Source organism: Zingiber officinale, chromosome 7A (assembly GCF_018446385.1).
Source record: "Zingiber officinale cultivar Zhangliang chromosome 7A, Zo_v1.1, whole genome shotgun sequence".
Taxonomy (NCBI): domain Eukaryota; kingdom Viridiplantae; phylum Streptophyta; class Magnoliopsida; order Zingiberales; family Zingiberaceae; genus Zingiber; species Zingiber officinale.
Genome location: NC_055998.1, coordinates 26,179,515 through 26,205,858, shown reverse-complemented (window position 1 = coordinate 26,205,858; position 26,344 = coordinate 26,179,515). Strand labels below are relative to the sequence as shown.

The 26,344-nt window shown below is 41.2% G+C and overlaps 5 protein-coding genes across 8 annotated transcripts; all 5 read right to left on the bottom strand.

Moving 5' to 3' along the window:
* Positions 1–364: 364 nt before the first annotated feature.
* Positions 365–3,085, bottom strand: LOC122001211 (cationic amino acid transporter 7, chloroplastic-like). 2 transcript variants are annotated; one of them, XM_042555840.1, is made up of 5 exons: positions 2,568–3,085; positions 2,286–2,508; positions 1,670–2,021; positions 1,358–1,589; positions 365–1,201 (listed from the first exon to the last, which is right to left on the bottom strand). In XM_042555840.1, exons 1-5 carry the CDS (start codon positions 2,995–2,997, stop codon positions 636–638), a joined length of 1,803 nt encoding a protein of 600 aa, XP_042411774.1. In that variant the 5' UTR covers positions 2,998–3,085; the 3' UTR covers positions 365–635. The 2 variants fall into 2 exon arrangements, with proteins under 2 accessions (XP_042411774.1, XP_042411775.1); XM_042555841.1 differs by having other exon boundaries at positions 1,670–1,983.
* A 1,741-nt stretch (positions 3,086–4,826) lies between these two features.
* On the bottom strand, positions 4,827–5,951 carry LOC122000011 (probable F-box protein At2g36090). The gene has a single exon (XM_042554592.1). It carries the CDS (start codon positions 5,949–5,951, stop codon positions 5,037–5,039), a length of 915 nt encoding a protein of 304 aa, XP_042410526.1. The 3' UTR covers positions 4,827–5,036.
* Positions 5,952–7,152: 1,201 nt separating this feature from the next.
* LOC122001209 (fe-S cluster assembly factor HCF101, chloroplastic-like) lies at positions 7,153–14,414 on the bottom strand. 2 transcript variants are annotated; one of them, XM_042555839.1, is made up of 15 exons: positions 14,134–14,409; positions 13,899–14,048; positions 13,681–13,823; positions 13,564–13,614; positions 11,698–11,853; positions 11,374–11,517; positions 11,153–11,295; positions 11,000–11,069; positions 10,785–10,880; positions 10,576–10,665; positions 10,415–10,468; positions 9,820–9,943; positions 9,046–9,170; positions 8,343–8,465; positions 7,153–7,396 (listed from the first exon to the last, which is right to left on the bottom strand). In XM_042555839.1, exons 1-15 carry the CDS (start codon positions 14,189–14,191, stop codon positions 7,322–7,324), a joined length of 1,602 nt encoding a protein of 533 aa, XP_042411773.1. In that variant the 5' UTR covers positions 14,192–14,409; the 3' UTR covers positions 7,153–7,321. The 2 variants fall into 2 exon arrangements, with proteins under 2 accessions (XP_042411773.1, XP_042411772.1); XM_042555838.1 differs by having other exon boundaries at positions 13,899–14,414.
* Positions 14,415–14,710: 296 nt separating this feature from the next.
* LOC122001207 (protein MLN51 homolog) lies at positions 14,711–20,862 on the bottom strand. 2 transcript variants are annotated; one of them, XM_042555835.1, is made up of 12 exons: positions 20,061–20,862; positions 19,334–19,436; positions 19,041–19,255; positions 18,092–18,948; positions 17,431–17,545; positions 16,726–16,848; positions 16,220–16,272; positions 16,064–16,106; positions 15,906–15,973; positions 15,732–15,820; positions 15,089–15,161; positions 14,711–15,001 (listed from the first exon to the last, which is right to left on the bottom strand). In XM_042555835.1, the coding sequence occupies exons 1-9, from the start codon at positions 20,567–20,569 to the stop codon at positions 15,946–15,948; spliced, it is 2,046 nt and encodes a 681-aa protein (XP_042411769.1). In that variant the 5' UTR covers positions 20,570–20,862; the 3' UTR covers positions 14,711–15,001; positions 15,089–15,161; positions 15,732–15,820; positions 15,906–15,945. The 2 variants fall into 2 exon arrangements, with proteins under 2 accessions (XP_042411769.1, XP_042411770.1); XM_042555836.1 differs by having other exon boundaries at positions 19,041–19,249.
* A 440-nt stretch (positions 20,863–21,302) lies between these two features.
* LOC122001208 (protein NRT1/ PTR FAMILY 8.3-like) lies at positions 21,303–24,935 on the bottom strand. Its single transcript, XM_042555837.1, has 5 exons — positions 24,771–24,935; positions 24,093–24,177; positions 23,630–23,847; positions 22,991–23,490; positions 21,303–22,284 (listed from the first exon to the last, which is right to left on the bottom strand). The coding sequence occupies exons 1-5, from the start codon at positions 24,828–24,830 to the stop codon at positions 21,477–21,479; spliced, it is 1,671 nt and encodes a 556-aa protein (XP_042411771.1). The 5' UTR covers positions 24,831–24,935; the 3' UTR covers positions 21,303–21,476.
* Between the last annotated feature and the right edge of the window lie 1,409 nt (positions 24,936–26,344).

Below are 26,344 nucleotides of genomic sequence, written 5' to 3'. Positions count from 1 at the left end.
TATTAAACGTCAAGGATACTATCAAATCTTTAGCTCATGGTTTTCAGTTAAACAATATTGGCACCGTTAGCATTGGCCAGGCAGAAAGATGCACCTTCGCCGCACCAAACTTCAGGAAATTAAACTGAAAACAGTTGAGTGGGTTCTGAAATTAATATCATCATAGCATATTACATGACTGCATTGTCTTTACTTTGGTGGTTCTTTATCTCATCCTGCTAATGCAAGGTAGCTCTTAAATCCTTTATTGGGATTGATTGGTCACCTAAGAAAAGCTTTAGAAAGTTCATTACTACATAATTTACTTTAACAAATTTTAGAGCAAGAATGCAATAGCATGACATCATCCATCCGGAGGTTCATGGACTGGAAAGATAAGGTTCATTGAACAAGATTCAAAAAAAAAAAAGAACAATCATGAACACAGAGACCTTGAAATCTAACTCGAAATTTTACAATTCAGTTTACGGGTGTGATATTGTTTGTTACCCTTTTCTTTCACTCTGATTCTGTGCATCAGTTTCTTTCGATCCAATTAAAAATAAATACGAAGGAGAAAAATAATAGAAGGCATTTGCCTTCAGGTTCTTAAGAAGTGGGATGAAAAGCCAAATTCTTTCCTTCTCGATTCCGAATCATACTGCGGAAGCACTCGAAGCTCTTCCCGCAAGCCCCACATGCTCGTCTTCTACTTTAAATAGATCGCCATTTTCGTCGGCGTCGAAGCTGGAATGCACACTGTAGAAGACGTAGACGACCACGGCGAAGCCCGAGAAGACGGCGAACCTCAAGTACGACGGGGCGTCCAGCGACCCCAGCAGGAAGACGTTGAGGAAAATGGAGACGGCCGGAGTCCACGGCATCAGCGGCAACCCCCAGTGCTCTGGCTTCCTCGCCTCCGGCACCAGGGACTGGAACACCTGCAGCAAGACGACGGCCGCTGCGGCGCAGGCGCCGAGGAGCACCGCCTTGGCCGTGCCTGCCGGAGCGAGCTTCCATAGCAGCGTGAAGGCGAGGGAGACGGCGGAGAAGGCGAGCAGGAAGGAGACGGTCGGCCGCGGATCGGTGGAGCCGGCGGCGACGTAGCGGCGGTAGATGACGGCGTTGCCGACCATGTAGAAGACGAAGAGGGTGCCGATGGAGACGAGGTTGAGGAGGACGTTCAGGTCGGTGAAGAGAGCGATCGCCGCCGTAATAACTCCTGGAAACTAATTTACATTGTTAAAAGGAAAGAGGTTTTTAGTTTAGTTTTGAAATTATTCAAAATACTTGGATTAAGATGAATAAAATTTTTAAAATGCTCCAAGGATTTTGGACAATTTCAAGCTACGCTTTATTTAAAAAGAGATGAGCTGACCGAGGCAGGCCGAGGCGTTGACGGGAGTACAAGTCTTCGGGTTGACTTTTGCGAGCCAGGCAGGGACGACTCCGGACCGTCCAATGACGCAGACGTACCGAGCTTGTCCCAACATGGCAACTAGGAGCGAGGTCAGCATTCCGAAGCTTGCTCCTGCTCCGATCACCTTCGACGCCCATCCCCATCCGGCGGTTTCGTCGAACGCCGCCGAGAACGGGGACTCCGTGTCGATCTGAAGGCCACAATGGAAGCAGCAAAATGTGAGTCTTTTTTTTTTTCTCTCTCTCTCTCTTCAGGGAATCAAACACTTACGGCGTCGTAGGGGACAAGCATGGACATCGAGACGGCCATGAGGCAGTAGAGGAGCGTGACAACGGCGACGGAGCCGGAGATGCCGATGGGGATGTCGCTCGCAGGGTGGCGCACCTCCTCCGCCATGGTGGAGACGGCGTCGTAGCCGATGTAGCTGAGGTAAACCATGGCGGCGCCGTTGAAGACTCCGGCAGCCCCATAGGGCAGGAACCCACCGGGGCTCTCCCCCGGATTCGCCGGGTGGGTCAGGTTGCGGACGTGGCCACGCCAGAACCCCACGACGATGATAAAGAGGATGAAGGCGATGTGGATCGCTGTCAGCGCCATGTTGAGCACGGAACTCTCTTTAGTGCTGCATCGGCAATACTAAAAATGGAAGGCAAAGTCGAAGACGAAACAAAACTGAGAGTTTGATAGATGACACGGTTTCACACAAACAAAGCGAACGCATTATGATCGCCGTGATTTGACGAGACGTGCGCAGCCAAAAAATGGAGGACGCGAGAACCAGGAGACGAACTTGCTCTGCTGCTCTGCTGCAGCAGCAGAGCTTTTTGTACTGTGACCGTCGACTAAGAAACGCAGTACTAGGAATGAAGCCGGTCGGTTTAGTTACCTGTAACAGATACAGATGGAGATAAGGAGGATAACGGCGACGGCGAGAAGATCAATCTGGTTGAAGCCCTCGGGGAGGCCGGCGACGGTGAAGCGGCACTTGGCGGTGGTGTCGACCCCGATGGCGCTGCCCAGATAAGCCGTGAAGCTCCGGGCCACCGCCGCGTTGGAGGACACGTACTCCATTATCAAGTTCGCCCCCGTCAAAAACGCCGCAAATTCCCCTAAAATGACAAGTTGTTAAAAATCCCATCTCTCTGATTAGAAAGGACTAATCGGTTACCGAATGTGACACGTAGGTAGCTGAAAGCGCCTCCGGCGACGGGCATATCGACGGCGAACTCGGTGTAACAGAAGGAGGAGAGGAGGGCGCAGAGGCCAGCTATGGCGTAGGAGAGCACGATGGCGGGGCCGGCGTAGAGCTTGGCAGCGCGGCCGGTTGCCACGAACACCCCAGCCCCGACCATGCCGCCGATCCCGAACCCGACGAGGTCCAGCCACCGCAGGGACCGGTCCATGTCGGCCCCAGACCGGGCCCTGACCCGGCTCATCTCTTCGTAGGTGGTGGTCACCGACCCAGCGCGCCGCCGCAGCCGCCGGTGCGTCTGCGCAAGCGCCCGCCCGTAGGATTGGAGACTCGCGAACGACGACGTCGGAGAGGGAGCGGAAGAGGAAGAGGATGCGGCGCTGAGACGACCATGCGGCTTCTCCATCCTCCTCTCTCTCTCTCTCTCTCTCTCTCTCTCTCTCTCTCTCTCTCTCTTCTTTCTCTCCCTCACGATTTTTTGCTGATGAGAGGCAGTGAGAGTTGGCGCATTTAACGTGACTGGTAGAAGAGGAGGTATCTAACATTAAACAAACATAATCTCTCTTGCAATTTTTTTTAAAATTCAATTAACTGTTCCAATAGGAAAAAAAAACAAAAAACAGAATTAAATATCACCAAATGAACTGGAATACCTTTAAGGCTACAGCTGGTAATATAATATATATAATCTTTGGTTACATGATACCAGGATGATTACATTTTTTTTTTTTATTTCGTGTTTATTATTTTTTTATAAGTAATGTAATTTATATTATTATAAAATAATAAAAATATCCTGCGACTTCTACCGATGGGTCGTCGCACCTCTGTCGAAGCTTACTGTAGCCACCGGCAACTAGCGGCAGTCTCCGGTAATTAGCGGTCGTCACCGTTGGTCACCGTCGACGGTCGACGATGGACGAACGGCGGGTCAACAGGCGGCCGGCGGGCGAGCAGTCGGCGGCAGCCGACGGCCAACGATTGAATGCGGGCGGGTGGCGGGCGAGTGGGCGGCCGATGGGCGGGCGGCGGGCGCCGACGGGCAGCCGGCGCCCGCCGGTGGGCGGCCGGCGACGGGCGGACGGCCGGCGACCGACGGACGTGCGGCGGGCCGCGGGCGGCGAGCGACAAGCGGTGGCGGTGGGCGACGGCTGATTAGGGGTATATTCGACATTCAAATTTTAGTTAAATAATGACCACATAATGTAATCGGATTACATACTATTTACTTTATAATTCAGATTACATTACATTACTATCTTTTATAATCGAGATTACATTACATTATAAATTAAACCAAATAAATTAATCAGCTAATCTTGTTTACATTACAAACATATTATACCCTACCAAACGTAGCCTTATATAAACATCAATATTTTTATTAAATATTTATTCTAACTGGTTAGGTTAATAGTCAGTTACCTTCCTTCAATTAAACGGAGGCTACGGCCCCCACAAACAAACAAACAATTAAAAAACAAATAATTAAAACATAACAAACAAATAATTCTTTTGTTTGGGAGTGAAATTCTTGACCACTAGCCAAAACAAACAAACAATTAAAAAACAATAATAATAAAAAACATTGTCATTAAACTCCACTTGTTCGCATTGGGGCTCACCTAGCGCGTCCAAAGGCCCAAGTGTGTTGGATCGAATCGGACACGACGATCAGATCGAACATGTTTGGGACGAAAGGGAATTGGGCACCCCAAGGACCCGAGCGAGACAGCAAATTTTAGGACAATGGAACTTTATGACTAACTGCTTAAGGTCAGCTTCCTTATCCCAACATTCCAATGGCAATTTACAGCTCCTACGGGGCCCCCACGTTGCTGATGAGTGTTATCTACGATCATGCATCGATCGAGTCATGGAATGTATCTTATCCAGTTCACTGTCTTCCTGAAGGATGGTGGAATATTCATACAGCAAGTTGGATCAAAAATGGGATATGTAGTAGCCCTATAGTACCGACAGTGAGCATATCTAGTAGTGCATCAACATGTACTCTAGTAGTAAATTATTGGCCAACTGGTCCAGCATGCCGTTAGGGGAGGCGGCAAATGAAGCTCATCGAGAATAGATGCGATCGACCGACCAACCAACCGACTCTCCCACTTGTTCCGCTACTGCTAGTTATTCTAAATCCTAAAATCTTGATGACTAGCATTAAATTATCAAAACCCAATGGGCCTGTTGGGCTTGAATATAAAATGTAATAGGCCCAAATAGTGGAGGAGAAGCCAGGTCCATTTCTAGCCATTTTATATACTTTGTATATCATTCATGTACAAATGTGTATCTCAAGATATCGCAAAGAAAGAAAACAAAAAATATTATTCGAGTGTGCGAATCGTACGGTTGAGATGTGAGGGTGGGGTTAAACGGACGACTCAGATCACTCTGGTTCAGCCGGACCGGTACTTAATCCGACGATTTTTACCTGGCGACGGCGAGGGCGAAGAGCGCCAAGAAAGCGGCGGCGCCCACAGCGGCGCAGGCCAAATCCACTAACCTCTCCATTTTCGCCGCTGTCTCCTTCATCTTCTGCCGTCGCCCGGAGAATTCCTCCCACCGCTTCTTTGCGCCGTGCTCCTCTCCTCGCCTCCGGCCGCCCTCCATGGCCGACCGGAGCACCGCCAGACCCTCCCTCCCGCTCAAACACGCGCCTTCCACGCCCTCGGCCACCAGGTATATCTCCCGCACCTGCCCTGTTTCCTCTCCAATCTTGACCACCGCCACGACGGCGCACTCCTCGCCGAGCACCAGCGCGAAACGCACAACCATCTCGCCGGTGATCCAGTGCCGGTCAACAGTCACCGGTCGGCGGCTCGTCGCGCTCACTGCACGCCGATGGTGTGGGTCGATCACGACCCAGCTCAGCGTCAGCTCCTCGGGCGAGAAAACAGCGGAACCTCCCTCGCCCTTCCTCTCCGCGTCGGCGTCGATGCGGAACGGCGCGGCCATGAACCACGACGTCGACGTGTCCGTCTCGACGACGAGAGACAAGACAACCGATCCGCGGTGCCGGAGGTCGACGGCTGAGATGAGCTCCGACGGAAGGCTGGATTCGCCGTCGCCGCCGCAGGCGAAGTCGGCGACGGTGCAAACAGGGGAAGGAAACACGTCGGCGAAGAAGGAGCGATGCGAGGACGCGAAAAGCCGGAGTAGGCGCGGGTGGCCGAGGGACGGCCAGGAGGAGAGGCAGAGGTCGCGCCAGAGGTCGGGCTCGCCGGCGAGGGAGCGAAAGCGGACGTTGGCGCAGCTGAGCGAGGCGAGCGTAGGCCCGTCGAGAAGGCGGATCACGCCGGCGATCAAGTCCGGGTGGAGGTCCTCGACAGCAGCAGTCGCCATTTTCTCTCTCAAAAAAGGAATCCTAATTTCGGACTCAATCAATCGACGATCGACGATGAAATCGTACAGGAGGAGGAAGAAGAGAATCAGAAGAGACGTTTTTTTATAGATACGAAGAATCCAATGGATACTCCAACTAAAGTGGACGATATGATTAGCCGGCCATTGCTGACGTAGGACGGAGAAGCACCAGCTCGACGTTTTCAAATGAATTAAAAGGGAGTAGGAGGCAGCTAGCACGACGCTACCACGTAGGAAGAACGTAGTTGGTGATTGGCACCCTGCTGACTGCAGAACGGTTCGGATCTCGCCTTCAAAAGCGACCTGTTTAATTGATTAAATTAATTACGGAGTCGTTGAAATGGTAACTAAACAAATACTGGAATTTCGTTCTAGAAACCCTTTTATTGTATTGTGGATCGCTGAGCCGACGCCAAGCACCTTCTCCCCGGTCAAGTAACTTTCGGTTACAGGTCACACAATTGCGCTCAAACTTACTTAAAGCAATTGGGCCCACCAACTTTGCCAATCTGATGGTATCATAAGACACAATCCCTTGTATGGATGGGATGGATTAGGATTCATATCCTCCACGAAATTTAACGATGAGATATTTTCTATATTAATAAATTTTTATTTTTCATTTATTATAAAATATTATATTATTAAAAGGGTCCTCTTCCCTCTCGTCCTGTGAGTCGATGCCTGGTCTTCTTTCACGGGCGATGGATGCAAATCCACCTGCTGCGTTTTCGATTACGTTTTTTAATGAATATAATATTTGTATAATTAACGAGGCAGATAAAACGTAGGGTAACAAATGAAGTTGATGTTTAATGGTTTAATGAGTCGTCAATTAGTAGCTACGCCTACATTTGAGTGATTTAACTAATCGAGTGATATTGAATTAAAGTGAAATAGAAGCCGGAGCCGGCCGGTTTTCTGGATATCGACCGAACCGGAAAGGTGGTCCAGTTTTAACTACGTTGCTTATTTATTCGCCGCATGCTGTTGTTAATAAAAAAAAAAAAATACGACACATCATCACGCCACTAATAATTGAAGAGCCACATTATTCATTTCTTAAATTATGGGATGATTTTCAGTGGACTTCAGGTAGTTGTCATGACGATGCCATTATTATTATATAGATTCACGTCAATCTAAATCAACATTTTATTTTATGCTGATCTGATTAAGATTTAAAAACTTCAAAATTGCAGTTTATTATATTGCTAATGAATGAGGAAATGGTAACGTGTTACAGTAGTTCCTCAAGTAATTTACAGCGCCAGGTCCAGGTTTCTTCAGGTTGGTGTTCATTTCGACCGCACATACCTTAACTTGTATGGATCAAAGTCTACAATATCTCAAACCTTGGCGACGGTTGGTTGTGGAACATCGATGAGGCGCTCCATGGTTTCTAACTGGTCGTAAGGAGCAATCTGATAGCAAAGGGATTTTGTCAGCTCCAAATTTCACATGTATTTTTTTAATACAACCAATATATATATATATATATATATATATCTCATAAAACATTCATTTGGGAGTGTTTGAAATAGGTTCTGATGTAACATAGGAAAGTGGAGGCATCAAGTTACATGCATATCAAGACGATAAGAAGATTTGCATCTATTAGATTTACCTGCACAGCACACAAATTATCAGATATGTTATTACGGGGATGAAATGGATAGCAACATCTTAACAAATATTCGATTCACATCGTGCACTTGCTTGAACTATGATCTTTCATCCTCGAAAGCGCTTCATCTCTTATTATGTCAGAATAGTGGTACAATCATCTCTACTAAATTGACAAGAGAGACATTTACATACTAACTACAAGTAGCTATCCCGGTGTAATAATTTTATTTTTTTTTTCAAAAAAGGTAAAACTTTGTTATTCAGGCAAATGTTCAGGCAAAAGTGCAAATCTTGGCAAATATCTAGACCTCAACTCCTAATATTTAATTAAGCTACAACGTAGTGTGAGAAAATTGGTCACACATTCTTATGGCTGAACAATGAGATAGTCATCATTTTAGAACATTCACATCAGCTTCTCTATCCAAAATGCATAATTTAGGATAAAAAATTACTTTATTAAATTTGGATATCGACTTTTTACTACGTCATATATCAGCTTCCCTAATACATTTCCTAAATTTAGAGAAGCACTATTTATAAATACAAAATTTAGGGAATATATAGAATAGCTGATGTAAAATTTTTTAGATATCCTATTCAAAATTTAAGATAAAATCTTTGAATAGGGTAACTGCAAGAAATCATAGTTAAATCACACTTGCTGTAAATAGTCAACCATGCTTACAAACAGGTCATCCTTGCACAGAGTGCTCGGCATCAAAGTCAAGCTATAGTTACCTGGCTAAAACCATCTGGCCAAGTGATTGAAACAGCATAGTTTCCCATAGGTCGAATATCTTCAGGTTCAATGTCTTCTGGAACGTCACCGTATTGTAATTTTTGCTCCCCAGTCCATTCATCCTGTATAGACAGTTTCAGTAGTGGCAATAATTAGTATGTGCACTTCCATTTTTTCCCAAGAAAAAGATAAATAAGTCAATGTGGCATGTCCAGATACTCAGATGCACGTGCATGTATTTCTCTTTTCAGCCAAGTTTACTAAGATGGATAACTAGGAGGTGGAAGGAGAGGAACAAGTAACACAAATAAATAATAGTGGCCTATGATCCATGTGCAATTGTGTGACTTTTTCCCTCTCACCCCTCATCGTCCCAACCATGTAAATTTTAGTTTACCAATTATGTGAAGTCATTCTCCCTATTAACAAATAAAACAAAGTTTGTGCATTAGGTGGTAGTTCCATGTTTTTTTGAGGGTTCATTCAGCATTTGTTGTTGAGAAAATAATAAACTCAATAGTTATCTCTTGGATAAAATCTGACAATAGTAAATGCTGTTGGAAATCTATATGATGGCTCAAAATCGGACTCCTTGAATCAAAATATTCAAATGCTTAACTCCCTTTTCATGAATCAAACTCCAGGTAAGCAAAAAATAACAAAGACTTAATGACATTATAATTATAGGTATGCAATACATACAACACTTTGGGCAGAGCGATCATTTCTTCTAACTGTAGCAGGATGAAGCAAAAATTCATCATCTGAATCAGGAACTTTCACTCTGATAGCTCTGATAGATCTATCATATGACACTGCTGTTGACACTGAAAAAGGAATACTATTTGTCATATTAATTCAAGGCTATCACTTTCTTAATAATAAAGGCGGCTGCAACAGGCAAAAGTGATATTTTCTTTACCATCTTAAGATAGTCATTTTTTTCTGTAATGTTTTTATATCAGTTAATCATATTATCAAGTCAAAAAATATTAGATGTGGCAGCTATCTTGGCAAAACACAAAAATTAATATGTTCTCTTAAACATGTAAGTTGATTTCCATATTCAGCCATCAATAATTTGCAATCTATTATGTCTAAATGACCAGTCTCTAGAATGCTCACTGATTGGATGACATATTAAAGCTACTTGAAGCTATTATGGGAGCATCTCGAAATTACATGGACTACTGAAAACAGTCAATACAATAAAGTTGATAGAGCCACGAGTCAACAAAAGGTTCAAATGAATAACGAAGTTTCGAAGAATTTTCTGTAGTTCATAGTTTCCTTTCATGTCTATGCATATCATAGTAAGCTAAGTTTTGATAAAATGATATTTTAGAATCCAACTGTAACATCTACAAGGAGTCTGAGTATAGAAAAAAATAATTTTGTGATGGAATTACATTACATGATCCCTAATCTATAGCTATAACATATCATCCTGTAGTTGTCTTCTAAACGATGGCTTACCTTGTTGACGAATTTTAGCACACTGTTGCACAACACATACACCAAGATCTTGAAATGTCCTGGCTACTTCACCTTGAGGGTCAGCTACAACTTCAGGCGTACCACTGTCTCCAGATGCCGATAGCTACCATGAAACTTAATATGACTAAGAAAGTTTATTCAACAGGATATACGCTACTAGGTGAAATATAATTAAAAAATTGTAGCAGAATGGAAGTAGCCATATAACTCTTCATATTTTAGCAATCAATTTTCTGAGCAAATGCATTGGAAATGTGTCTGCAGCATTTTATGTTCCAACTGATGATTTAGAGTTTCCAAATCATATTAATATTTTCAAAGGCATTATGCACGCCAAGTAGTTAACATATACATTACGCCATTGTCGATTTTTATGCATTTTGCCACTCTCATACTGATTTCATATTAAGTCCAAGAAAAGAAAACATGTATCCAGATTAGCAATCGTCATACAATAAACAGGTTGCAAAGAATTTTAGGGCCATAAGCAATGCTTTCCTTAACCATATAAATTGTAGTACTAAAACGAGTGAAGGAAAATTTGACAACATTGAGTTTTAAATGTTGTACGTACAGTGGGCCTAATTGGAAGATCAAACAGATGTGGAATCCCAAACTGCTGAACAACCTGCAGGTAGCAGACACAATAGACAAAACGTAGCATGTAGCTTTGTATCACCAAACAGAGAACAAAAAGAAGACTGAGCATGGTAATTTGGTACTTAAGTCACATACCTGAGAACCAGAGCCCCGACCAAAGGGGTAATATCGCTTGTCATCAGCATCAAAGTAGCACATGTTTTCAACCACCGCTACGCATGGAACCTTGAGAAAGCAAACATTTGTGTATTTTCAACACTTGGAAGTTGGGTGACTACCAAAATTGAATCTGGAAGGGATGATTCTCTCAGTACAAATTGTGGTAGTGATGCATAATAAATCACCTTGAGTTTTGAAAACATTCGAACTCCTTTAGCAACATCAATGAATGCCAATTTCTGAGGTGTGGTAACAATTACAGCAGCTGTCAATGGAGCAACCTGAGAAAATTCAATTTAGTTACATAAATGAATGAATAAGACTTATTTTTATTGTGTTATTATGGACAAAAACGGATCAGATTAATTAATATTTCGTACACAATAATGTTAAACAATACCTGGCATAAGGTGAGCTGAATATCACCAGTTCCAGGGGGCATATCGATTACAAGATAGTCTAATTCTCCCCTGTTTTGTGCAAACACTCACTTTGTGTAGTTAAGGATCTAGTAGATTTAGTAAAATTATCTTCAATAGAATAGTTTACATACCACTCAGCAGTAGTGAGTAGCTGGTCGATGACTCCTGAAACCATTGGACCACGCATTATTGCACGTCCTTGTCCAGCAAAACCAAAAGAAATCAACTTAACACCCAGGAACTCAGTTGGAAGTATGGTTCTTGTTTCAGGGTTCTATAAAATACAGCTGTTTCATGATCATTAGTTTATTTTTCTAAATTCATACAAGTCTTACAACCAGATGACATGTACCATTTCTAATAACCGGTTCTCAGGTGAAACCATAGTTGGCAAACTTGGCCCATATACATCAGCATCAAAGATGCCAACTCTGGCTCCCATTCCGGCCAATGTGTAAGCAAGGTTTACAGCAACTGTACTCTTTCCAACACCTCCCTGCATTTTTAAGCTCTAATGTCAAAGACAGTTAAGAATATGCCTAGAGTGAAACAAAAATAAAAAAAAAAATCCCCTTTATCATGTAAGAATAAAGTTTTCCATTCAGATTGGTGTCCAAACAAACAAATATGTTGTAGCCTGATCCTACACAGAGTAACCAGGTTTTGAAATGTTTGCCTTGCAACTTGAGACAGCTATAATATTTGATATTCTTTGTAATCCCTTGGGCAGCTCTCCGGCAAAAACTGGTTTAGCTGGTTGTGCTGACATTGTCACTGTCACCTTTTTAACCCAAGGAAGTGCTCCAACAACTTCATTTGCCCTTTGTTCAAACTGAAATATCAGATAATATCACATTAAGAACAACTCTATGAGAATGATTTCCTAGAGGACAAGCTACAGCTAGTTGTTAAACATATCACATTAAGACAACATGTAAATTTGTTCTTCAAAAAAAATTCAACAATGTAAATTAAAACTAATGAAAAAGGTACAAAATATATAAGAATACCAACTTCAAGGCATTTCCTGTAGTATTACAGTGGATAACATTAGTATAGTATCTCTTTTCATTTTCGTTAAATTGTGCACAATCAAAGGTGCCAGCTAGGGCAATTGATAAAGTCCTTAGGATATGGTAGCTAAGGTTTCCGTTTAGAGAACCACTTTCATCAAAAGTTTTTGAGGGATGGAGGTTCAAGGCTTCCATGAATATGTTTCTGTTTAGAGAACCACTTTCATCAAAAATTTTTGAGGGATGAAGGTTCAAGGCTTCCATGAATATGCTTCTACAACAATTGTGCATAATCTATGACATACTGGCAAGCAATACTTATAGGGCAAAAGTCAAAAGACCGCCCCCTTTTTACTAAATCATCGAGGCGCTCTATGTTATTTTTTACCAAAAGGGTGGCCCACCCCTGTAAAATAGCACGACCATCCTCCAGTATTGTTCTCATTATTATCCCATCTACCGCCTAAATCAGGTGTGTTGTAGCAGCTACTAAACCGAAGCTGCTACAACATGATTTTTTTTTTTTAAGACTAAAATTGTTTGAAGTCTCCGAAAAGGAATTAAACGACGTTTTTTTTAGCATGAAATCAGGCCGTTACGAGTTCCACCCATAACTAGTTATAGATCTCTGCTTTGATTTGATATATTGTGTGTTTCGTGGTTCCACCTGAGTTAAAAGTTATAACATATGAAAATTTAGGGTTTAACATTCACACTATAGTAACTACGAAACCGTAGTTACTACAATTGTATAGCTAACAACTATGAAATCGTAACTGATACAACTGTTGCAACTTCATAGTTGCTGCAATATGAATGCTAAACCCTAAATTTTGAGAGACCATAACTTTTGACTCAGGTTGAACCATGAGATGTACAATATATCAAATCAAAGCTCGTTCAGAGATCTACAATTGATTATGGGATGGAACACATAACGAGATTTCAGGCTCAAAAAATGTCATTTAAATTCTTTTTGGAGGCTCCAAAGAATTTTAGTCTTAAATTATTTTTTTTTCCCATGTTGTAGCAGCTATGGAATCGTAGCTGCTACAACTGTATGTGGCAGCTAAATTTTAGCAGCTATGGTTTCGTAGCTGCTACAACATGTCGATTTAGGCTGGAAAAAAATAAAAGAGATAATAATGAGAATAAGTTGCTACTATGGAGTGGAGGGTAATTGAATAATTGTACATAGGGGTAGAGCGCTCTTTTAATAAAAAATCAAAATAGGATGTCATTAAAAAAAAAAGGGCATCCTTTTAACCTTTTCTCATATTTATTCACACAAACCCTCACAAGAAAATATAAAAAACTCATTTTTAAAGACAATAGATTATGACTATACAAGGACAAGTAATTTGTCAAAGAGGGAACTGTTTTGAATGCAATGTAAGGCTGAGCTCTAAATTAGAAAACTAATGGAAGGATTCAGTAGAGACCCATGCCCATGGCGCATGCTGCTGAAACGTTTCGTCGAATTTCAACAACAGAGAACAATTATAAAATTATCTAGCAATTCCACGTACCATGTCTTTGATAGGACACGCAGGAGTAGTCAGCTCCAACCGAAACGAAACCTGAAAATTTGATCGATTAACGGACATCGCACGAAGCAAGCAAAGACTATGCGGAGAATTAAGTACCTCTTCTAAGGCTTCATTAATGAGTAAATCTTTCACAAAACCACACGACACGATGTCCGTGCCGAAATCAGGGTCCATAATTTGGGACAAGGCCGTTAAAACTTGCTGCTTTGCCACATCCACTGATTCAACTGATGCCCCGGCTGCAGGACAATGGGGAAAAAGTGTTGGGGGCCATGAAGCGCCTTTGATAATGAAGTGGAAAAAAGAGAGAACACCTTCAACTGAAGCAGCTCTTGTCAGGATCAAATCGGAGCCGAGCCTCCTTCTCGAGGCAGGTGAGTGTCCGAGGCGTCGAGTGGTCGAGAACTGAGTTGCGAGACGGGTGGGAGCGGAGGAAAACCGTCGAGGTTTAAAGGGGGAAGTGCCTGATACAAGAAAAGGAAACAGGCAAGAACGAACAAAAATTCGCATCAAGAAGAAGAAAACAGAAGGTAGGAGGGGTGGGAGTACCTCCATCGGAGAGAGAACAAAGTCTTGTCATTGCAAGTCCACTTTGAAGGAGCTGCATCCTTCGTCTTCCTCGGCGCTCGGCGGTGCAATGGGAAAAGAGGAGGCGCGAGTAAGATTGCTGGCCACTGCTATGTTCTAGTGGCCTGGGGAGGAAGAGAAGGAGAGTCGTTACGGACCTCAAATTTCGAGTTTGATCGAAGCGAACTGAGCTCTCTGCGTATGGATGATGTGTGGATTGGAGTGCTCGATCGATGAATGAAAGCGAGCGGCAATTGATAGACGCTGATACTTTGGCTGGGCCTAAATAGGCCCAAGATGACGCCTCGACCTGGTCCAACATAAGGCCATCACGAGGAGATCACATCAAATAAATAAAAAAAAATTATATGATATTTATCTTGTAAAGAAAATTAATTTACAAATTCAACTTTTAACATAAAAACATGTAACAAAATGCTCCATAAATTTATATTTTGAATTTGATCGGATTTGAAAATCAAGTCCAGTTTGATAGCCTGATTTCAACTTGACCCGTAGATTTTACACAATAAAGAGTCGGATATAAAAAGAAAAAACAAACACAGGCCACTCTAACATTGATGTTGAGATTAACTGAGAAAAGAAGCAAGGTTTATAACACGAGCAACAGAGTCATGATATAATTAACTCCAGTCAAATTAACGCAGAAACATAGGATACAAATTCAAACACCAATTGGTTCTTGTTTCACAAACCAACAACTCATCGCAAAGTCGAGACATCACTATTGACAACTCTTGAAGATTCTTCATATCTCTAAAAAGTACCTCACTCGAAATATCTTATGATTAGAGAAGGTTTAACCACTCTCCAACTGCTGTTATAGTATCTGCATATCAGAGAAATTCCACAGTTAACTGTTCAGATTCAGATACCAAGAATAATCAGAACATTGAGAGTAACTTAAATTTCTTACCATTGGCCACACCACCAGTCATGCTGCAAAATGGTGATCTCACAAGATTACAGCAAGAGCAGGTGTTAAACAGCTGCAGAATGCAAAGATGTCAGAAAGTTAGAATTCTATAAAGAATTCTATAATAGTCGATGCGAAAAATCAGAAGACCAGACAGTTTGTTAGCAAAAGGGACCACCCCAGTGCTTCAGTTTGGCAAAAATTTCCTACTGACGCAGGCAGATTTATCTCAGTTGGTCCCTTTTTGGAAATATTTTCTAGCTTCACAATTTGCCAAAATACACAATATGTTTTCTTTACTTTGCAAAATGCTTGCTAAAATTTAAGTTTTATGATTTATCTTTCTTTGTAAAAACATATTTTCTCATAGACTCATATTTTAAAGATTCCTATTCAAAGTGGGAGGTGAAGCATTTTGCAAACAAAATGAAGATAAACACTGAATGCATTTAGACAAATGACAACTTGGAGAAAGATCATTTTGGCAGGTATTATGCTCCAAGGGATATTTAAAAAAAAATCATGGAGTCCAAATGACAGATTCAATATGCAGAACTTAAGAAAGGATAACAGTTGATCAAGTAAAAAAGCAACAAATGTGTACAACTAAGATCATTCTGTGCTCAACAAAGCAATAATATACCTAGGGTATGTAGGGAGACTAAACAGCCCAATGTGCTCCAGGTCAGCTTAGATGCCAAAGCAAAGACCACAGAGGGCATTGTAAAACAGCTGCAGCAAAAAATGGATATTCCATAAAAATAAAGAGACGAAGTATAAAATAGATGTTTTGGATAAACATCAGTTTTTTTCTGACCTTAGGCTGTTAGTAGAGCATATTTAACCATACATGCACATCATTGGCCAAAATTCATCTCCGAGTACCTGAAAGAATATAGAAGAGAAAACAGACTAACTAGCAAATAATCACCATCTCTTGATGTAAATTTACATCAGCAAAGCTTTTATTCTTACCTACGGGGCTTGTTTTGGCGTTGCCCTGAGTCCTCATTCACCTCTGAAGAAAAAAAAAACATGAGATAATTTCACATAAATTTGATCGCGATGGGATTTTTCAAGCGCAGATCAACTATTATTGAAAACAAGAAAAGTAAAGGCGACATAGTATACCAGGTCTCTGGGAAGGTTTCAAGGGGCTAACAGGTGTGCTTGTACCAGTTTCTCTGTGGCACATATAATGAATGGTGAAGTTCTTATAATCCAGTATAAGCATAACATTGTACCAAGAAAAAGAAGAGAGAAAAAATAGAGCACTATCTGAAACCAAATCAGAATCTATTCACAAGATGACAACAAAGTTCTGGAGGGCATTACAAGTATTTTACAAGGTAATCAAATATATGTGCTTTTGTGAAGATTATCCCATCAAAGCACAAATTTTGTGTAATAAAAATTAGAAGATCATATGGTAGCAAGCCTGATATGTTTTCCCATAGAAATCAATGAGAAAACTATCGACAAAATTCATAACACAGCCTCGAACAAATAGACAAGAGCTAACAAAACCCTTGTGAAAAATAAATTGGAAGAAGTGAAATAGAAACGGATACTTAGGAAGCAAAGAGTTCAAAACTATGCTCATAGCACCCAAAAAAGGAGGAAATTGTGCATGTTACCTAGAAGAAGATGATGAAGATGGCTGTCCTGAAGGACGAGCAAAGTAGTTACCATCAAGAGATATGTAAGGTGGGCAATAAGGTGCTCCTAAAGCCCCAGCAGCACCTGCCAATACTGGAACCCTAGGATCCATACAAGATGAAAGAAGATTCTGTTTAATATAAGAACAAAGAAATAAAGTAAAAGACAACATAAAAATAATCCAGTCCCTCTATGTTTTCCTGATGATAATTTAAGTTGCTTACTCCTGATATCACTTTTTTTTCAGCACCTCAAAATTAATAGTCATACCATCAGATGATTGCTTATATGGAAGAAACAAAAGGAAAATAGCAATTCAAAAGACACCTGGTACACTATGGTTCCATTCCGTCATAAGAATGCTGCTAACATGCCTACACTATAATGGGTCAGAATGTACTATAATGCTAAAACAGATACAATAAACAGTCTATACAGGAGGCCATCAATTCCAAGTGCCCAAGAGTCCTTTTAAATAAAGGAAATAAAAGGTTCCCAATGGTCCATTTTATTGCTGAATGCTGAACATAAGAGTAAACTAATAAAAGAGAAAATGAGTATGTGCCAACCCATAAAGAATAAACTATCTGCATAACATTTTGCCTTAACAACATCGATATAGGCCAAACAATATAGCACGGCTGAAAAAGTGAAATAAATATAGAAAGTAACATATTGCATACCAAGTCATTTCTGAGTTGCCAAAACCAAGCTGAGGCTGAGCTACATATCCTGGAAGAGCCATACCCATAGCAGGAAGCCCCATACCACCAGGATTGGGGCCACCAAGTTGCATAACTTGAAACAAGAAACAAAAAATACAATCAAGAACGTCCAAATATATACATGCCAAAAGTGTACGAAAGTAGCATATGGTCACAAAAGATTAAGATACAAAGATCTAGTTTAATTTGAATGAGCGTTCATTCTGCAGATAATACCAGTGCACGAGAACCAAAAACCTCCATTGACACTGTGGAATGTACCCATGATTACTATGATTAATACAGTGTGGAATGTAGTGGGGCCAAGAGACATGCACTTATGATTACTAAGATTAATACCATTGGGAGCCTATGAGATGGAGGAAAGGCAAAAAGCCTTGGTATGGTCAAGGCATCACGTAAAAGAAAAGCATCTGCAATGGTGATTTCAAAATCAAGTTATTTGTCTATAATTTTGTGACACAAAATGGCAATTTTGAGTGCCCATCTACCAATTTTGAAAGAAGTAATATGGAATTTAAGGAGTAATGCCATTCAATACCCAGAACTGGATGAAAGGAAATCCACATCTAAGAAAGGCATGCTTTTGTAATAATTAAAAGAGAGTAATTTGACAGACCTGGTAAAAGTGCTGGAGTTCCAGGGAAGTTATGGTCACCATTAGCAAGTCCCACAGCTCCAGTTGCTCCAATTACCTGAGCTCCACCATACAGAAAGGGTCCCTTTCCTATCCTTTGATTATTGATCCTTGCTTTTCCAACAGGTGCATCTTCTGGCTTATTTACAGCTGGATGTGAATCAGACTGAACATTGTCAGATGAAGTAAGAGATGCAGAATCAGGAGGTGATGATGCTTGATTCCCAATGCTACGAAGATGAACCAACTGTTGATTAGAAATTTGCATTGCAGGTTGTGCAGGAAACTGAAGTGGTCTGTGTTCTGTGGGCTTAGTTTGAGTAGCAACTCTTCCAGGTTGGCTAATAGATGATTCAGAATGTCTATTTGGAGGAGTAACAATACTTGATTCCCTACCCTGAACCCTAGAACTTGCATTCTGGATAATTTCTTTTGATGATAATGAAGATTCTAACAGCTGGAGACTGGAGGTAGCCATAGTTTTCCCAGCTGTTGGCTGAAAGGAATCATCAACAAACAACTTATCACGCCCAACCACGTCAGTGGGTATATTCCTTTTCAGCAAAGAGTTTCTTTGGGATGCAATAGAATTTTCTCTTATGAGTGCAGTGTATGGCATGGCTTTATTGGTCCTTCCACTTTGTTGGTTGTTTTTCTGACTCAAGGCTGCCATGTCTTGACTAGAGGACCCAGAGGGGTAAAAAGGGGGAGATGCATAATTAAGGCTCGAGGCAAATGTGCTCTTCTTCAGAAGAGGGTCTGATTGAACAGGTGCTGCTTGAGAAGATTGTCGTCCAGAAGTATAATTTGACACAGAATCTTGAGGTTTTACAGGTGAGCTGCAAAGAAATTAAGAACAATTTAGCTCCAAATTGTCGCAATCCAATAGAAAGGTTGCATGTGATTAACAATAATGAAGTCAATTACTAACTGTTTGCTTTGAATTGCAGGAAAGTCTCTTTTGTTCCTTGAAATAAGTTCATAGCGCCTAGGTCCTCTCCCTCTAACAGTCTTAGGGCCACGAGTTTCATTCTCAACATCATCACGGTATGTATTGAAACTGTTTCCTCTAATATACCCATGTTCAGAGCCGCGCTTTTTGCCACCACCTCGACCTCTAAAACGACCTCTAGACTTCCGCTGTTCCTGGGAGAAATGGATTATCATCCTTAATTAGAACCTCAAAGGTTGGTTTACATAATAAGAATATTGGAAAGAAAGTACCTCATGATTTTGTGCATCCTGCAGATTCATTTCTTCAAATCTATCATGTACCCAAGCACGTTCATCTTTAGAATCCCACAACTTTTGGACACCAAACATACGCCTAGATAAAGGTTATTAAACGGAAAATTTGTAAGGAAAATAAAAAAGTGGAAATGCCAAAAAAGAGAAGTTTCAATGTTGCCTTAGGAATATAAATAATGCAATATTTGATCCAGACTAATACAGTCACTGGCTGCAACAAAAATGGGAGAGGAAGTGAAAAAATAAAAATATATTGATAAACAACTCATAGTGGTGAATAGTAAGTAATGGATTATGTTTAATATATAGATATAGATAAAGGAACAAAAGTAGCTAAATTATACAGTGTTAGGTTATATTGCCCATTGTTCCTAAATGACTAACCATTCCTCATGATCAAGTCCAAGAAGCAAAATGTACACATTATCTATTGAAAGTTATGAATTATATCTATACAAACCTTTAAACATTATACTCAGTAATAGAACCTCAATAAACTGCACACTTATGTGCTCATAACAGTTTTCTATCAATAATTTGGCACACGTGTGATTGAATATCTCTAATTTATGGAAAAAAAAAAAGATGAAGATCATGAAGAATAGCAGTAGATTCTTCTAAGAAAAAAGATACCTATCATACCAGGAGTGCAAAAAGTATAATTATGTTGTTTTGACTTTTGACAAGTAATAAATAATATCACCTTCGGCGACCCCTGCCATTGTCCTGGAACCGATCATCGTGCATGTAGAAAGCCCCAGCAGTCGGCACAGCATAAGGTTCATTCTCCTTCGCCTCCTCTTCAACAGGTTCTTTGTCTTCATTTTCTTCTGAAGTCCCAAGAAACGCCTGCCCATCGCCATCAGGAACCGGCGACTTTCCCAAGTCCCTAGGGCCTTCGCCCACTGGAACAGCCCCCATATTCGCTCCTTTTCCTTCCATCATTCCTTCTACAGCAACGAATTCCTCTACTTCGCCCGCCGGTTCTTCCTCCTCGCCGTCGTAGTACTCCTCTTCATCATCATAAACCTCGGCGCCACCTTGACCATCCGACTCGCCGTCGGATCCAACCCGGTCTCCCGCGGCAGATTTCCCCCGCCCATCGTATCCTTCCCCTTCCTCGTCGTCGCTTGCCTCCCTCCGACGCATCCTTGGCAACGGCGCGTCCTCGGGATCGCTCTCGTACTCCGATTCTTCCTCCCTGACCGCCATCGATCTCCTCCGCCCAAACCCTAATCAGCAGTCCACACCCCCAAAATCTAAGACTCCGCGTCAAGGAAGCAGACTTCTCGTTCAATCGAACGCGATCTGTGGCATTCTAAAGAGAAGGACGCGAGCAGGGAGAGATCTGCAAGGGTTTGTTTTGAAACCGGCGAAGAGAAGATCAGACGAGGATTTCAATCGAGGGATCGAAGCATCTTGGTTGTCCGACCTCCGACGGACGCATTCTCCGCGATCCAAAAATCTGATCTAATCCGACGTCGTCCATTCGCTCACCCAAGGGTCCATTTAAAACGCTGGATTAATCCGTCAACGCAGAGAGGGTGGATCGTGTCAGGGGGGTAAGTGGAAAGATATTTACCTAAAATCTCTACACCGTATAATTAACGCTCCTTTCACTGACCTTCCCAATCATCATAATTTATCTCTTCCTTGATGAAGGCTGACGAGGTGGTGACGTTATATTATTCGACAGACACAGGATGTGAGCAATCAAGAAGCGCCACGTAAGCTTCAACTGCTACTCTTCGTCGACGTGGCCAGCTTGGATTTTATTACACACTCACTGATGACGTAATGGTGCGCCATGGTGGGATGACGTTAAAAAAGAAGTCTCAAACTGCCAGTTCCAAATCGAACCGCAATCAGTTTCTTCAGGAAATAAATAAATTTCCATTTCATGGTTCAAATGATTTATCAATCACAAGAAAGAACTAAACTGTAATGAAGAAAAAAAAAAACAGGATCCTCCAATTTCACCAAGAAAGTGTTGGTATAAAAAGATTTTACATGATCCATTGCAACAACTTATTATGAGCATTATGGTCTAGTGTGAACTACAGGAAGCTTTAGAAACATATTAATACAGGCGATCCACGCTTGGAATCCTTGTGTCACACTAACTCTCTGAGATGGCCTTCTTTAGTGTGTAGTTCTTTGCAAATGCGATATAAACCAAAAAGTTCAATGTCGACAGGAGTGCCAACACCAAGAAGTAGTAATCGAGATGCCCTTTGTTCAGGTCATTCGAGATCCAGCCAGGCCGCCCTTCCCCTGAGGTGACAATGGCAATGAATGTGATTATGAACGAGTTCAAGTAATTGCCTAACGACATCGAGAAGAGGACCATTGCTGTGCATATGCTCTTCATCCTGTCAGGTGCCTGCGCAAAGAAGAACTCGAGCTGGGTAATGTTGTTGAAGACCTCCGAACTGGCCAGGACAAAGAATTGGGGGAGTTGCCATGCAATGCTCAGGGATTTGCCAGCTTTAAAACTTTCCAATCTCTTGCTCTCATTGTAAGAAGCTGTTAGCATTGCTAGGATCAGAAGGAAACGACCTATTCCCATCCGTTGAAGCTGTGACAGCCCCATTCCGTTTCCAAAGTATCGCTTGGCGGCAGGGGCTATGATGTTGTTGTAGACGAAAACCCAACTCATAACGCTTATGATTTCGAAAGAACACAAGGATGCGGGAGGGATGGAGAATGAGCCAATCTTTGTGTTCATTGCACTCCCTTGCTGAATGAAGGTGGTGAACATTTGAGCAAACACAGCCGCATATATTATACTGTTAGCCCATATCGGAATAAGCCGAAGGAACATCTTCAACTCTTCTACTTGGGTAACAGTGCATAAACTCCAGGAGTACTGAGGAGAACCATCCTTCAAATCCAGGGCAGAAATAGTTGCTGCTTTGTCTAAGAACCTGAGCAGAAGATGTAAAAGCATGAGAATTCCTCCCAGTTAAAACATCATAAATACAAACCATGAAAGAGAACAAATAAAGTTGAGCATGAGAGGGGATGTAGAAACACAATATCACATCAGCTTCCTTCTGTACGAAGCATTTGCCCTTACTCGTGTTGTGTTACCTTTTTCTGTAATTTTTTCTCAATTTACAATATACCATGAATTTGAGATGATCTAGGGGCCCCAATACATTCTCAATGTTGGCTAAGTTGATCTTTCACTTGAGGATTCAGTAACCACCAGAACTAACAAGGAATATGTTTGGAAAAGGATCATGCTTGTAGATGTGTGCATTACAGCTTCAGCAGAAAATTTACCTTAGATATATTATTCTCACCAGAATAGTCAGTTTGATGACTGGTTAACAAAAACAATTCTAGTTCTCAAAAGAAACCCAATTATCATTTGCTATTTTAAATTCATTTTAGTGATTATTGTTCCTACTTCCTTTCCTCAAAGTAACAGATTTTTTTTTTTTTCTAAAAGACATGTCTCACTATTCAGTTTCAATACGCTAAGAAAGAATAGTTCTAAAATATGTTTTTTTTTATCATCAGCATGTTCACTTAACCGCAATCTCATATCTGACTGCATCATATATAAAATGTCAAGTATCATTTCTCCAAAAACTATACTCTCATATTGCATGTAGAGAAAATAACCTGAATCCATTTGTATGCGCCAATCTCTGCTCTCCGACATCTGATGAGTCCTTGTTCACCTCATACAAGAGACTGATATCTCTGGGAATTTCTGCACTCCTCTTCTTGTAGGAAGCAAAAATTACTTGTAGAATACTTTGCAATGGACTGCCACTTGGCAACCTGCGTCGATAATGTGGTGTGCCCATTACAAAGGCTGCTAAGGCAGCAGCCATGCAGAATGTTGCAATACTATATCCAAGTCCCCAACTTATATTTTCTTGTATCCATACTATGAAGGTCATTGAAGTGAGTGCTCCTAAGGTGATAGAAAGATAAAACCAACCAAAGAAAGCCCCCTTTTTCTCTCTATCTGAAGGGTTCTCATCATCAAACTGCTCTGCACCAAAAGGAAGAAGTGCTGCCTTGACACCTCCACTCCCAATCGCCACTAGGTACAACCCACAGAACAGAAGGGTTGAAGATGCCGAAAAAGCAGAGGAAGTTATTGTAATCATTCCCTATTACCCAAGAAGATAAGCAGATTACATAAAATAATTATTATAAAGAAATGTGAGCATGTTGATGATGAAAATACATATCAAAAAAATTAAGACTTCAAAACTGATCTCTTTGAGGAAGACTCTAAAACTGACTTACTAGGAGGTACACCACAAGGGAAATCATTATAGTCTTATAATTTCCCCAATAGGTGTCAGCAACAATAGCACCAAACAGGGGTGTCAAGAAACATGTTCCACTCCAAGTGGCCACATTAGCAGCATTCGCAGCATTGTTCCCATGGAGAACAGTATGAAGATACACAATTAAGTTCGCTCCAACACCATTGAATGCGACACTATCCAAGTATTCAAATCCTGCAAACAGAGTGCATGCATAATGCATTCATACAACTGGGCCTATAGACTAATTGTCAGAGAAATTTTTATGTTCATGCATGTAGATCTAGTTCCAACACTACTAGCGTTCAAAACATCAGATGACTATTTATCAAACTTGTGTGAAAGATAGAACAAGCTATATAGCATTTGTGAAAGGTAATTAACAAACATTAGAATGGGTGCTACAAACCATGTTAATTGAGAATGTTGTGAGATCATACCCAAAATTATTGCTGGTGCTTTCGAGACGCTAGATCTATGGTGAGGTCCTCTCAATTCATTCTCAGTTTGTCTTGAGGTTGCACTCTGAAAGCATAGTTGAATTAGTTTAAAAGATATTTTAAACCCTTAAAAAATTGGTAATTCCTTCATTTTCGCCTAAACTCAGAATCAATGCTGGCACTTTTTCTTTAATTTCACTCTAGATCCTTTTTAGTGTTAATTGGAAAATAATAATAATAATAATAATAATAATAATAATAATAATCAGGTAAATTTTCTGCTACAAAAAAGTGTAACTGTTTGCATCATAAATAACAATAGCCCTATTCGCCTCCTTATCTGGAGCCAGAGTAGTTCCAAAGCCCATAACAAAAGTACAACAGAGATCTTAGAAGTTGGACAGTTCAGTTTGAAAAAAGATCCACGTAATGAATTACCATTCACTGCATCCAGTTCTCACCAAATTCAAACGATTGCGATATCTTAGTTCAAGATCCATCTTTTTATGGCCTAATCAACTTAACCACAACAAAGCCAAAGAAACCACGGAATCAGAACTTCAACCGACAGAATAGGGAAGCCAATTTGAAAGCTCACTGAAATCCGAGGGCAAAAAAAGTCCCTTTCCTTCTAGATGCAGCAACAAACCCAATTAACAATAAAAGTCAGGTGATTACCAAAGGGAGCAAGGGCCTTCCTTCTCCACTCTCCAACTCCAAGGCTTCCTCCCTCTCCATTGCGTCGCTGCAGGATCCGAGATCTGGAATGGAGGAGACCGAGCTCAGCTGCGTCTCGCTACTGCCTCTATACCCTCCTTAGTTGACGAGTTCCCACACCAACTACTCCATGCCATTTACCGCATAAAAGAACATGGAAGGGACACTAGTTGATCGTTGGATTAACAGGTGCCCAGATCGTAAGGCTGAGTAACCTTATCTTGCTGGATCAAGCGAATGCAGAGAAACTTTCTCCATTCGAAACGCCTACCAGTGGGATTCTGATCCGGCCGTTAAAATTTGGTTAGGTAACCAGTCTTCTGGAAATCAACGGTCTGATTGAAAGACAGCGCAATCAGAAGACCTTTGAGAAGCATACGTGGCAAAAGTGATAACCCTCCCCTTCCACAAATAAATCGGGCTTTGCCCAAGAAAATCGACCATAAATTTATCTATAATAACACCACTAAATACCCTAATTTCAGCCCGTGAGGACCTAGATACTTACATTTCTCGAGTTCAGATCTTCGTCCCAATATCTCTTTACCCTACGTTCCACTAGTTAAACAACAATTTAAAAAAAAAATAAAATCTCTCCTAATTTTGACAAAATTTCCTAATTGTTTCCTTCCTTCCGGAACAACTTCTACACTCCGTAGGCTTTCTCCTCCCACATCAGATCTCCTCCCTCAGTTAACTTCTCATCCCTTCCCTTCGTCAACTCCAACCGCTCCTGCTTCGTCGACTTTAGCTTCTTCAACTCCAGCAGCTCTTGCTTCGTTGACTCTAGCTCTGTTGACTCCAGCTCCAGAATCTCATACGTACCCTAAAAGGTTGATTTCACCCCACGACGATGCTCCGTTGAAAAAAAGACCTTTCCATTTACTTGATTGATTCTGACGATGGTTAGTTGCAACTCCACCATCTCTGCCATCTTGGTCCTTCCCCGTCATCACTCCGGCTCCAAAATCCTACAGAAGTACCCTACATTTGGATTTCATCACTCCAACTCCAACGACCGTCGTGTCTCCAAGGTCCACCGTTGTTGGAGTGCCATCGCAACAACCAGCATGTATGAGATTATTTTAGAGCAACCTTTTAGGGCTTTTATTGAATGGTTGTGTTTATGTCTGTTTTATATTTCCCCCTCCCCCTCTAATTGGTACTGATTTTAATTAAATTTTGTTGAATTTAAGTATTATTGTTCTTGCAAATCTAGATATACGTATGATTTTCTTTTTGTCCAAATTGATAGTATTTAAGTGAATTTAGGTATTTTTTTGCAAATTAGGGCTGCTTTGAGTGATTTTTTATTACTTATGCAAATTACTACTTTTAGTTTAATTTTGTCAAATTTTACTTTTTTGAGTATTAAGTTGCTATTTAATGGCATCATCAAGTAATAACAGCATCAACCATACCAATTTGAAACTATACGATGCAGGAACTCCGGACTAAGAGCATTGATGCTAATCTCTAGATCGACCAAGAGAACCTAGGAAGACTATATTATGGATGTAAGCAGCATGGATGAT

What these genes read in the sequence shown, in the direction of transcription:
- LOC122001207 (XM_042555835.1), bottom strand. Translation starts at nt 20,569, where the DNA reads ATGGCGGTCAGGGAGGAAGAATCGGAGTACGAGAGCGATCCCGAGGAC. An exon ending in CCTGCAATTCAAAGCAAACA is followed by an intron (nt 18,949 to 19,040) that starts GTTAGTAATTGA and finishes ATTTCTTTGCAG; the next exon opens with CTCACCTGTAAAACCTCAAG. An exon ending in AACTCCAGCACTTTTACCAG is followed by an intron (nt 17,546 to 18,091) that starts GTCTGTCAAATT and finishes TCTTGTTTCAAG; the next exon opens with TTATGCAACTTGGTGGCCCC.
- LOC122001208 (XM_042555837.1), bottom strand. Translation starts at nt 24,830, where the DNA reads ATGGAGAGGGAGGAAGCCTTGGAGTTGGAGAGTGGAGAAGGAAGGCCC. An exon ending in GAAGGCCCTTGCTCCCTTTG is followed by an intron (nt 24,178 to 24,770) that starts GTAATCACCTGA and finishes CTATGCTTTCAG; the next exon opens with AGTGCAACCTCAAGACAAAC. An exon ending in CCCTTGTGGTGTACCTCCTA is followed by an intron (nt 23,491 to 23,629) that starts GTAAGTCAGTTT and finishes CTTGGGTAATAG; the next exon opens with GGAATGATTACAATAACTTC.
- LOC122000011 (XM_042554592.1), bottom strand. Translation starts at nt 5,951, where the DNA reads ATGGCGACTGCTGCTGTCGAGGACCTCCACCCGGACTTGATCGCCGGC.
- LOC122001209 (XM_042555838.1), bottom strand. Translation starts at nt 14,139, where the DNA reads ATGGAGGTACTCCCACCCCTCCTACCTTCTGTTTTCTTCTTCTTGATG. An exon ending in CGTGTCCTATCAAAGACATG is followed by an intron (nt 11,854 to 13,563) that starts GTACGTGGAATT and finishes CTGATATTTCAG; the next exon opens with TTTGAACAAAGGGCAAATGA. An exon ending in ATCGCTCTGCCCAAAGTGTT is followed by an intron (nt 8,466 to 9,045) that starts GTATGTATTGCA and finishes CTGTCTATACAG; the next exon opens with GATGAATGGACTGGGGAGCA.
- LOC122001211 (XM_042555840.1), bottom strand. Translation starts at nt 2,997, where the DNA reads ATGGAGAAGCCGCATGGTCGTCTCAGCGCCGCATCCTCTTCCTCTTCC. An exon ending in CTACCTACGTGTCACATTCG is followed by an intron (nt 2,509 to 2,567) that starts GTAACCGATTAG and finishes TTGTCATTTTAG; the next exon opens with GGGAATTTGCGGCGTTTTTG. An exon ending in CAACGCCTCGGCCTGCCTCG is followed by an intron (nt 1,202 to 1,357) that starts GTCAGCTCATCT and finishes ATTAGTTTCCAG; the next exon opens with GAGTTATTACGGCGGCGATC.